General features: G+C 44.9%; 1 protein-coding gene across 1 annotated transcript in view; it reads left to right on the forward strand.

The window, feature by feature from the left end:
- Positions 1-4,321: 4,321 nt before the first annotated feature.
- TOX (thymocyte selection associated high mobility group box) overlaps positions 4,322-12,551 on the forward strand; it is a 221,031-nt gene continuing 212,801 nt past the window's right edge. Inside the window, exon 1 of the mRNA XM_059815614.1 lies at positions 4,322-4,423. Within this exon, the coding sequence (XP_059671597.1) occupies positions 4,322-4,423 (102 nt within the window). The remainder of the gene's footprint in view (positions 4,424-12,551) is intronic.

A 12,551-nucleotide genomic window follows, 5' to 3' on the forward strand; every position in this document is an offset into this window, starting at 1 on the left:
TTCTTTTTTTAAACTAAGATGCTTTTACCTTTGTTGGACTGAAAACATGATTTATGCCTACTGATGGCCCCCAATAAACTAGATGAAGCAGCTGGGTGAGACTTAGGGCAGACAAGAAAATGACCTGTCATCTTGGACATACTTGTTTCTTTTAATTCTGACGGCCTGACCATTGCAGAGCCTCCATGAGAACATGCGAATGGCTGGACTGGTTCAGACCAAGGGTCTGCCCTGCCAATACTCTGCCTCCAACAAAGGCTCTAGGTGTGACAGCCCAAACTGAGGGCAAGCGTGTACGGTATTTCCCCCCACTCTCTATCCCCATGTCTCTACCTCCAGTTATTTTCAGCTGAAAGGAGTTGCTGATCCATTTATGGTTTGTCTATTCAATGACCTCCTTAGGTCTCCAGTCTGCTACGTAAACTTCTTGCGTCCACAACGCTGTTTGGCAAGAAATGCCATATGAGTTCTCCATTGCATGGAGAATATTCATGCTACATAGTCTCACTCCAGCAGACAGCATTTAAAAGAATAACAACTTTTTTAGTATCAGCAGATACAGATCATGTTTCTCAAGGCATTTGTTCCTATTTATATGAGAAAAGCAATGACACTCTTCTCATATGCTGGTATAGGAACCTCTTTCAAGACTATTTTGGAGACATTCGCTTGAATGTTGAATGGCTTTAAAAACTCAGTGCCCTTCTGAACAAATGTTCCTTCCTTTTAAGCTTCTAAAAACTGATTCCTACTCTTTAATCTGTTGCCACATTTCTTCTAGAAAATGCACTTACATGAGCTAAAGTGGCCAAGTTTGATATGCCATTGAATTATCCTGGAAAGGGCCTTGCTTTCTCAGTCCGTAGAGGCTAAACCTACAATAGTATTAACATTTTCAGTTCCAGTCTCCACAAATGCATTATCCTGAAAACCCCAGAGAGAATGTCCCCTACAAAACAAAAGAGCACTTAACGGATTAATATATATGGCTTTTTAATTTCTACAAACTGTACAGATAACTGCCACAAATCTCAGGTGTTTTGACCATCTCGATGATTAAATAATCTCTGTAAGTAGCAGCAAAAATTTAATAACCTCTCAGGGCCTGCATCATTAAGTACAGAAAATAACTTGAAGGGCTGTGCAAAGCAAATGGTATCGTTGTAAACTCCTACAGACTCCTAGGAACTTGAAGCCTTTCTTAAGGCAATAGTAATATTTCATATAAATAGAAAGCCATATATCTATTTTTTATCGTTGGATGTTCTAGTCATTCTGATATTGACATCTCCAGCTCTGCATTAGCATCGCTGCACCTGCATACATCTGTATGCACCTGCACACACCGGTCGCCTAGATCAACTCTTCTAGAATCAGTGTATCTCTACCACCTTTCTCCACAACAGGCTGAAAACTAATCCATGGTCCATGAATAACAAGCTTCTCAACAGCAGCTTTTCAACACAGAGCTTGCAATCTGTCTCCCATTCACTTCGTCAAATTATGGTCCACATATCAGCCATTTGCAGCAGTGATATATCTGTCAAGCGTCAAGTACATTTCTTGCAAAGGGAAGTCTTTTTTAGGAATTTTAAACTTTCAAAATGTCTAATCCCAAACATGCAAAATAATGAGTCAGACGCCAAAAAATCCTGAGATTTAAAAAAAAAAAAAATGCTAATGGCTTTTCCTTTGCTTTCTGGAGCTTTTTCTGGGTCATGTTTTCAAGCTTTTTTCCAACACCATATGGGTTTCAAACATTATTAAAAAGAAAGCAACTGAGATCCTTTTGTAATTGAGTGTTTAAGGAAAACATTTATTGCCATCGGACTTAAATTGTGTTGAACTGACAACCAAGAATCTTCAGAGATATTTTTGATCAAATAATCCTGAAAAAGGAATACTGCTTCAAACCTGTTTTTTCTAGAGTTTTGTTTACACTACTATGTATTTTTTCCAGATAATTAAGCTTTACTGAAAGGTGGTTTTTAGACATGGAGGAAAGCTGTGACTTAACATTATCTTGAAGGACTCTTAACAGTATCAAAATATCTGAGGTACAGATTATAGACCCTCACACAAACAGTGATCTCTTCACCTGAAATTTGTGATTTGCTCCCTCTTAATACTGAGTCCCCTTGAAGTCTTTACTCTGGATTATTTTTTTCAGTGACGAGAAGACAGTTTTGTGTGACAATGTGCATTACAAATCTTCTTAAAAGTTCTTCAGATTCCAACTGTTTCGTGACAGAAATGTTCATGAGCATTTGATAAATGTAACCATTCCTGTTAATTGTCATCATCTCAGCTTATTTGTGTGACGCTCACTAATTTGTTTTTATTTAAAGAGGGAAAGGCATTCCATTCTTTTCATAATACAATTCCCCTGTAGGGCATTATCTAAGCTCAGTATAGCGTCCTTCCTGTATCCTTTCTCCTCCACCCTTTCTGTCCTGATTAAAACTACCAGAGACTCAGCAGAAAACCCAGTGGGATTGCTCACGGTGTCTTGAAGTCACCCTTTCTTTCATTGTTTTTGTCTGTTAAACCTTGTTTTGCTCATCAATCCCTCTCCCGCATCCCACTGGATTCCCAACTCTCCTTTGCCAGCATCCGTGTTTGCAGCTAACTGGGCTCCTCTTCATCTTCCCTACCCCATTCTCTTCCCCTTCCTTCTTCCCCTCTCAGTTTGCCCATCTCCTCAAGTTTCCCTCCTCCATCCTGCTGTGAGGAAGACTGTGCCTGATGTCAGTACTGCCCGCAGCACGGCCGGGCCCAAGCAATACGAGCCAATGAGGCAGACCCCAGCTGATGAGGTATTTCATGGGTGGTTCTTTCTCCTTTTTATTTGCTTCCTGGTTCCTGAGGCATGCTCGTGGATCACAGTTTATTTCTGCCACCACGAACTCTGGGTGATGGCTTCCACTCTGCTGGGGCAGAAGACGAAGGGCTCACCCATCCCGCCGGGCCCCGCTTGCAGCTCGACTGTTGGCGACCTCACAGGACTGCCAGGGCAGCCGGGGCACGGGGCGCCTGACCCGACCTTTGGTCGCCTGAGCCGGTTCTGGAGATGGGCCGGGGGCCGTGGAGATGGGCCCGAAGGCTCTCACAGAGGCACCTCAAAGGACCTGCCCGCGGCCAGCCGGGCAGCCTGCAGCCGACCCACCGCAGGGTCCAGGGCCCGGGCCAACCCCCTCGCTCCCCGGCCGTCGCTGCCACCCTGCCCTCCCGCCTCCCTTCGGCCCCCGGGCCGGGCTGAGGCCGCGGAGGGGGTGCCATAGTAACCGGCGGGGGGCCGGGCGGCGCCGAGGGGCCGGGCGGGGACGGCGGGTGGGAGAGGGCGGGGACGGCGGGTGGGAGAGGGCGGGGACGGCGGGTGGGAGAGGGCGGGGACGGCGGGTGGGAGAGGGCGGGGACGGCGGGTGGGAGAGGGCGGGGACGGCGGCGGGATGGCGGGCGCGGCAGCGCCCCCTCTCCGCGACTCCCAGCCCCGTCCCCAGCGGCCGCAAATGGCTCTTTCCTCGCCGGCCCCTTTGTGTGAAGCACACTCGGAGCAGCGACTCCGCCGGCGGAGCGCGCCGCGTCCCCCGCCGCCCGCCGAGCCGAGCCGAGCCGAGCCGAGCCGAGCCGTGCCGTGCCAAGGCGAGAGCCGGGCGGCGCGCGGCGGCCATTCCAGCGCGGGCGGACTGCCTCGCCGCTCCCCCCCGGGGGTGCGCGGGGGCCCCGGCCGCCGCCGCCGCCGCCTTCGCCCCCCCCCCGGCCCCGCTCCTCACGGTGGAGGGCAACCAAAAGACACCTCCACCAAACCCAACCAAATAAATAAGAACAATAACAATAATAATAATAGTAAAAAAAAAGAACGGGAAAAGAACAGAGGGAGCGAGCGAGCGAGCGAGAGGGAGGGAGGGAGAAGCGAACCAACTCCGAGACTCCCATAAAGAGAGGCACAGACGGAGCTAGCGCCCCGGTGCCGATGCGTGGGGGAAACAATAAGTACTCGAAGTTACCTGCCCTGCCGTAGAAGAAGGAGGGTTTGTTGATTCTCTCGCAGACATCTGCAGGCCGGTGCTTTTTTGGAAGAGATTTTTTTTTTTTTCTCTCCCCTCTCTTTACAAACCACAAACGGATGTGAGGCAGGGAAGGTGTTTCTTTGACTACTGAAGTCAGGCACCTCTTTTTTATTCTTCTCAGTCTTGTTGTGTGTCCCCCCCCTCCCCTCACACACACACACACACCGCGCACACACTCACACACACCCCTTTTTGCACCAACATTACCGACAAAAAGAAAAGGAAAGGAGTTTGCTTGATGTTTTAGTGAAATGGACGTAAGATTTTATTCACCACCTCCTCAGCCTGCAGCCGCTCCTGATACGCCTTGTTTGGGACCTTCCCCCTGCCTGGACCCCTACTATTGCAACAAGGTGACTCGTGTTTTGTGTCGTCCGAGGTGTTTTATCTGTGCTGTCGATTGTGCTGTTGTCGCGGCGCGTTGCATGAGCGGGCGCTGCGCTTTGGCGAGCCGCGCACCAAGTTCACCGGCGAGGCGGAGGGCAGCGGCACTTGCCGGGATTTGGGGTTTGGGGAGCGCAGTGCCGCCCGCCGCGGAGAGGTGCCGCCGGGACACAGACCGGCTCCCCTGCAGGCACCCCAAATTAAAACCCCGGAGTAGTTTGGGGGCGGGCGGCTGGAGCGGGGGGGCGGGTGGGGGAGGCATTTTCCACAGCATCTTCCCTTTCGGGGAAACAGCGTGGACAGGGATGTCGGTGCGGAGGACTTGCATTTCTAGGGCTCCTGTTAATGAGAGGCGCGCCCGCCACAGACCGGCAGAAACTCTCTGCCCCGCCGCGGACCCTGCAGTTCATGTGTCAAAGGGGTACTTGGCCGTGCCGGGAGCACGTTTGTGTGTGCGTGCGTATGTGTATGTGACATGCGTATGTATAGACACACACACACATCCCTACATATGCACAGTAAGGATGTATAAGGGTGACAAGTCGGTTCAGAACAGGAGCCCGACTTTGTCCCGGCTGTGCAACTGCCTTACCCATTTCTCTGTAACTTGATTAAACCGCTGCAAATAGGGTCAGTGCCAGAGGGGAGCTAAGTTTTCGGTCCGCGGGCCCTGGGGAAGGAGGAACTGCCGAGGAGGGTCGCGCGAGCCCAGATGCTGCCTGTGGTTACGGGAGTTTGGTGCTGCGAGCCCGGAGCACTTTGCGTTACTTTTGCTGCCGAGCAAGGGGGCTGGGGGTCCTGCATTGTTACTGCCTCTGTGGCCTGAGCCGGCTGGTGCTTTATGCATGAGCTGCACTTTCTCTGCTGTTACGGAATGGGCTTTGCACATGAATAAAACGCTGGCCAGAGGAAACGATCAGGAAGTGCGAGCTACCCCGCGCACGTCTTGAGCACACCCCGCCAGGGGAGAAAGCTGTGAGCGAGCGCTTCCCGAAAGACACGTTTAAGCCTGTCCGCTTAGGCGTCTGTTTAGAAACCTGCCGTGGAAGTCTGTGGCAGGCTGCAGCAGAGGCTTTTCGCGGCGCCAACTCCGCCGTGCGCAGCGTCCGCGGGGCTGGCCGCTGGCGCGGAGAGCGGCGGCGGGTCCGCGCGGGGCGCGGCGGAGGCCGGCGGGGCGCGGTGGCGGGGCGCGGGGCGCGGTGGCGGGGCGCTGCCGCGGAGGGGCACCCGCGCCGGGCGACCCGCCCCGGCCCGCGGCGGGCAGCCTGGTTCCGCGCTCGGCTATTGTCGCGGCGGCCTCACGTGTCAGAGAGATGTTCAGAGCCGTCTCTTTCATGCCGGGCAGCTGCCGCGATTCAGAGATAAGCGGCAAAAGAGCGTGTATCTGTGCTCAAGCGCGGAGGCTGCAGCGCCGGGGTGAAGCCCTCTCAGTGTGCAGGAAAGATTTCCCACATGGTCTCATCTACCAATCACAACAGAAAGGACCAAATTCATCCTGGCTGCATTTCACATATACTCAATGGAGTTATAGAACTCAGGGATAAATCTGGCCCATTGTGGTGGATGCCTAAGGATATTTCAAGAGAGATCCCAGAGGTACGACTGCTAGCGGTGTTTTGAGTAACTGTGCTTTGCAGCATCGGGCAAACCTGCCCTATAGATCGGAAGTTTGTGCCAGGAGTGAACTTTGTTCAGCAGGAAGAGTCCAGATGCGCAGGAGCCTGTTCGTGTGCATTAATTTTTTGTAAGTGCTCCGCGTAATCATGAGGCTACTGCTACCTGTGGTCTGTGGCTTGCCGTTGTTTTCTCTATTGTCTGTTTCTGTCAATTGTAACCATAAAGTGTTGCCAAGTGAGAGGCTTGGGCTAATATTAATTACATAAGCACCAAAGTGCCCGAAGACCCATTTGGCAATGAAACTGGACAAACGCTGTTAAATCTATCAGTGTTTTAAAGCTTCAAAAAGAAGGTAATGACTTGAATACACATTTCACTCATCATTCTTGAGATAGTGGGCCAGATTTAATTTAAAAGTTAAATGCTTTGGAAAATCAAGAATTACTTTAATATATTAAATCATTTTCCAATTACGTTCCTTAAATCATTTTTGGTGGGTTGCACGGCAAATCGAATAAATTAATTTAGAAAGTCGTTTTCAGAATTTCTTTACTGGCTGGTTAAAGCTTCTTTTAAGTCATGCCATGTATGAGGGAGCAAACTGATCTTTTTAAATGCAAATGAGACACTCATTCTGTAGACAAGTTGCAACTCTTCTATTTCACTTTGCCTGAACTGATAATGTGCTTAAAAGTGCACAGTCATAAGACATATGTTTTATGCTTGGAAAAGACAGGAATGTTTCAATATAAGATGCCAAGTGTACAACGAATGTCTTTTTCAGATGTCTTTGCCACTGACCATTGATTACATTAAATGGACAGAGTAGGTTTGCCAGGCCCCTTGGAGGCGTACATTTACCGAACATTTCATTTTTCACCCCCTTCACTCTCTCCCTTCGCCCAGCATGATTAACATTGCTGTGAAAACTTATCTGACTTCTTCGAAACATGTCGTCATGTTGCAGTATTGCTCTGTCACTCATTTTCGTGCTGTGTGTATTTAGGGAGCTTGAAGGGTGGGAGGCCTGCAGAATTTTGTGTTCAGTAAGTTTGGTTGAGTGTTTGATCTCTCCCAGGAAAGGAGACGATGGCTGGAGTGTGATGGATCCGTGTTCCGGGTTGGAATGGTGGTCTTGATTAGGTCTTTACCTGCGAAACTCATTCAGAACTGGGTCTTGTTTCTTGTGAAGTTAGTTAAAACTTGCTTCGGGCACTTACTAGTGGATTTGGCCCTTGTTTTCATACCTGGGTTTTGGTGGTGGGGTTTTTTTGACAAATATAGAAGACTTTGATTCTTTACATTTTAAGTCTACTTGTGCTGCTGGTAATTTAGAATGTATTCCATAAACACTTACGCTTTTAAGTTTTCTAATTGTTCTGTTAGCACTAGCTTTTTTCCTGGTCAGATGATTGTTGGTAGTGTATGAGTGAATTCCCAGGCACATGCACGGGAGGTATTGACAGTGCATTTTTCTGTAGCCAAAGGAAAATGCAATCATGTAGATTCAAACAGTCGCCTCTTATCTTACAATTTTCAGTTGGCAGGCTTTGTTTCAGAAGACTGCTTAGATCTTTCTTTTATAAAGCTAAAATAGCATTCTAAGCATCTTAGTCTAATATTTCTCTATCTGCTGTGAAAGCTCATTATACTCTGCGTATATTGTTACGCAGGCTTTTCCTTGTTTCTCTCGCATTACCCATGGAGAGAGAAAAGTGAAAGAACAACGCAAACAATGTTGGTTATGACAACTGTGTGAGGTATCTCTTATACAAACAGACAGAATGGACGGTATGCTGTGGTATATAGGTCAGCCTTTGAAATAACAAAGTGGAGCTCTTACGCTGGACAGACAGATTTAGAGTTGGGGTTGTACTGTTAGCTTCTTGAAACGTGAAGCATATGTGCATTTCAGACATTTACAGGCTAATATGAGTAGTCTGTTCGGTTGAAGTTTATTTTAAGAAACATCACATTCCTTAATTGGGTTGAATGCTACACAAGAAATAACTTTGATAATCCCAGTGTCTTAATGTGATAGAAGAATATGGTCAGGGATTTCAAGCTGCTTGAAGTTGGATGGTGAGTTTAAATGTTTATGTAGAGGGCAATAAATAACATCCTTGTGGCTTTCCGTATTGAAGTGTCACCTCCAAAGACCGCTTCGATCAGTACTGTAAGAAGGATTGGTATATTTTCATACTTGCAAATTTACAGTGTTTTCAGATATCTGCTCACATAAAGTGCAGTTACATAATTATAGTTTGACACAGCTAATGACAGGGATGCTGACCCCTGCCAACAGTAGGGAGAAAATAATGGTCTTTACTGCTCCCAATGGTTAGCCTTGCAGAATTATACACTAGATTCTTCTGTGATTTGCTACCTGGTTCAAAAATACAGGAGCCTACAACTCATCTTTCTTGTATTCACTGGTAGTTGTCAGTGCAGTGGAAAAATACAGCCAGACAGCAGAGGTAGAATGAGAGACTGTAGTTGTTTTTAAAAAGAGGAATACAGAGGGAAAAAAGAGAGAGGGAAGCAAACCCCTTCAAAATGAAAACAGCAGCGTGACATTGGGTAGAAGTGGATAAGGAGATATAATACAGTGCTTTGTAAGCAGGTAACAATCCCGCTCGTAATCAGAATTCCACGGAGCAAAAGTGCATATATTTATACACAGTGTTTAAAATAATTTATTGTGTAAGCTTAACCCCACCATAGAGACTACTCTAAGTAAAATGTTCCATGGCTGTTTACAAAGTGCGCATTACTTCCAGTGGCTTGCTTCTATCCACTCTCTATCTGAAACTCAGAAACAGAATTGTGGAAGGCCAGCGCTGTGAAGGACAGCTCTAAAGCTGAAATGCTGTGTTAAGTGTTTTGGCAGAATTTTAGATTATGCTCATCTAATAGATCACCATCTGTTTATTCTGGGCATATTTTTTTTTCCTTAGACAACTACCTTGTCCCCTAATGCATTAGAATCATACTTGAAATTTTTTTGGTGCCTCTTAAAGAAAAGATTAAACAGTTATATTAGTGTTGACTGTTGATTTTTAAGTGTTAAGTGCTTTAGTTAGTTTCAAAAAATTCCACATAGGAAGAAGGGAAATGGACTTTTTTCCCTGGGTTCCTAGACCTTAGAATGTACTCTCAGAGTTACAGGCAAGCCTCAAGTATGCCTCCTTAAATTCCAGTGTTTCAGAAAAGACGTGGTCCCAGTTTTAGTGGAATACAGGAAATGATTTATGTATGTGCTTTTGAGAAATCTTTCTCAAAGATGTTCTATAAACCAAAGCATTTGCAGTCATTCTTTTTTTTCTTTTTCTTTCTGCCACACATCAGTACTTCCAGAGAAATTATGTTTTATTCTCTTACCATAGTGATGTGTTTCATCTCTAGGGCATTACCCTCAACTAGCCTATCAAGAGGTCTTCTGAGAAAAGTGAAAACTGTAAACTATTAAGAATGCTGAATTAGCTAAACAGTACAGTGCATGCAGTACCTTTGGTGTTTACATTAAACCAAAGAGCAGTGGAGCTGCATTTAAGGACTTAAGGAGCTGATACTGAGGAGGACTGGGCAGTCCCAACTCCTGTTGAATTCGGTGCATGTTGGGGATGATCACACTTTACCAGGAAGAACTGAGCACCCTGCTGTCTTCAGATTCCCATCTTAGCTGGACTTTCTCATCTTGCTAACACTGTACAGAAGCATTGGAAAATGGACTGTGTTTAAAACATGACTTCATATTAAGCAGAAAAATGTCCTAATCACGGTCGGATTTAGATAAAAATTCTTGGGTATTTAAATCTTGTATTGATGGCAGATATAACAAAGCGTAGACAGTGGAAGTAAAAAGCTTCCTTTGACTGCTCTCTCAGCATGTCTCAAGAGTGACCTGAAAGCACCACTTCTCGTGGTGAGAGGGTAGTCCCTGGATCAATGCAGACCTTGGCTTCTGGAACTGACAGCAGTGGCAATTAGTGGCAGCTTTGTTTATCTTTTTGAAGTGGACACATGCTCTGTGGATGTCTAGCATGGGCTGCATACACTAAAATACTGATTTTTAAATACAGCCTAACCAAATTTAAATGTTTTGTTGTTGCAGTTGGACTAGATGATCATTGTAGGTCCCTTCCAACTGAAATAGTCTAGTCTATTTTGTTCTACTGTTTTAGTTATGCAACTAGGTACCGATTTTCTGCCCAAGGAGTGATTTCTCATTAAAAATGCCGAGTTATAAACTGCTCCAAAACATGGTTTATAGCAGAAGTGCCAAATGACTGTTAATTATAGCAGCGCTTCCGAAATACTTTCAGACATGGAATTCACATCAACCTGAATGAGATTTTCTTGGTCATAACGTTTTTCCCTACAGCATTCAGTCGGAAAATGACAACATTGCATTATTCAATGGTTAGGCACAGATTACGTAGCATTAGCAGCAGCAGCAACAAGCATCGCCCTTCCACAGCAGCAAGTGCACAGAAGAAAATCTCATCTCCCCTTCCCCTGGAATATCTGCATTTTCTGTTCATTGGTTGTGATCAGTTTTCAGTTAGTAAGTCAGAGCATCAAAAAAAATCTTTAGCTCTTGACTTAGATCTTCAAAGTTAAAATTGTTTTTCAGCAGAGATCTTGGTGCAACTGACATTTGTAATGTCTGTGGTTTTCTTTTGCATCTTATGTTTGCAGTAAGTGGTTTATTTTTAGCAGTTGAATTGCATATGGCTGTACTAATATTTATATCTTATCTTTCAATTGCACATATGCTAACACTGTTTCTGAACTGTTCATTTAGTATTTCTCACTGGGCTGCTATTTGATTTGCTATAGACCCTCGTACAATGGTTTCCTCCCAAGAAACACGCTGCTTTCTAAGTTGCAAAACATACTTGAATTACATGAGCATCTGACAAATCCAGGTTAGTGGAAATGTCAGAATCTTTTAGCATTCACATTCTTGACTGTTAAACTGCTCTCTACCAATGAAAAGTGGCACAAGTAGCGTTTTTCAAAGGTACTGCTGGCTAAGCATGGAAATTGAGCTGCTGTGGTAGTACTTTTGTCTCCTGCTATTGTTGTTGATGATTATATGGTCTTAAAGGTTAAATGGAAGTTACTGTAGCTGGTATGTATTTTTTTTTTTTTGTTATATTAAGGAAATCTGCAGTGAACTCCAGTTACTTATTCTATATGCAAGAAGAAATCAGAACTCTGAAATCAGACAGTGATAACCTGTACTTCGGGAAATGGGTCAGTAAGGGAAGTATGAAGTCTGCAATGTGAAGCAAAAGATTTATCCAGACAGTTCCTGCCAGAAGAGTGAGAAGAAGATGTAGACGTATAAATCCCTATTGTATCAATGCTACTCTATACATATATACACACATATGTTTCTGCTTCATTATATATTGCTCACTTTGAAGAAAGTGAACTTACTCTGAGAATCCGTCATTTCTATCCTGTATTGTAAGTAGCTGGCTTCGAAGTCATATTCTGGTTGCAGTTGCCAAAAGTGCGTAGGTTTGTGTTCATGAATAAGAGAAAACATTTGTTTCTTACGCGATCATTGTGTTTGCATCAACCTGAAATAAATAGTAAAAGGAAAAATAGTGCTGAAAAGGGATGATAACCTTTCAAAAAATTATAATCTATCATTTGGCAGACACAGTTGTGAACATTAGTCATAGAAACCTGCAGATAGTAGAGGCTTAATATCAAAGCGAATGATTTATTTTATGTTAATGACTTTCTGCTAGGGCATAAAAGACTGCTCATAATGGACTCTCAGTGCTGTGTTCAGTTGCAAAGGCTAATGGGGTAATCTTACCCAAAATTAGGCTTTTTGAAGTAAATCACGGTGTTATTTTTTCAAGTTAACTCTTGAAAATGTATTGGCAAACTGACTTTTTAAAGAACTGCCTGTAAGCTTTACAGGAAAATATAAGGCAAGTTTTTTTTCTTCATTAGCAGTTTTCTTAATTGTGTTGGAAATGTCTGTTTATGTTTTTTTACAGTTCTGAACACTAATATTCGTGATGTGGAAGTCATTCACTTCAGTGGTTTCATTGTAGCGCATAAGTGTCAGTGAGGCACAGTTGTTTTTGCAGGTTGAACAAAGGAAAAGGGGAATTGTTTTCTCCTAGCCAGTAATTTGCTAAATGGTAGTAAAACTCTTAGTTTTGCATTGAGAAGTTTTTAAAATCATGTTTACAATTAGTTATAACCAACATTATATTTCAATAAGAGATAATTTGCCTACTAAAGTTCACATAATGTGCTAATCATGTCTAGTGGTTAATAAAGGCCTCCTATCTCACTCCCCTGATGGCTATAAAAGGCTATTATGTTCATGGCAGCAGTTCAGGTACAGCTGCTGTGTGTTAATAATGCATCATTGTCCCACTAATAAACACAGCAAAGGTCAGCAACCCTGAGCACCTAAAACACCTATTCTCTTTCCAAAATATT

Source organism: Gavia stellata, chromosome 3 (genome assembly GCF_030936135.1).
Source record: "Gavia stellata isolate bGavSte3 chromosome 3, bGavSte3.hap2, whole genome shotgun sequence".
Taxonomy (NCBI): Eukaryota; Metazoa; Chordata; class Aves; order Gaviiformes; family Gaviidae; genus Gavia; species Gavia stellata.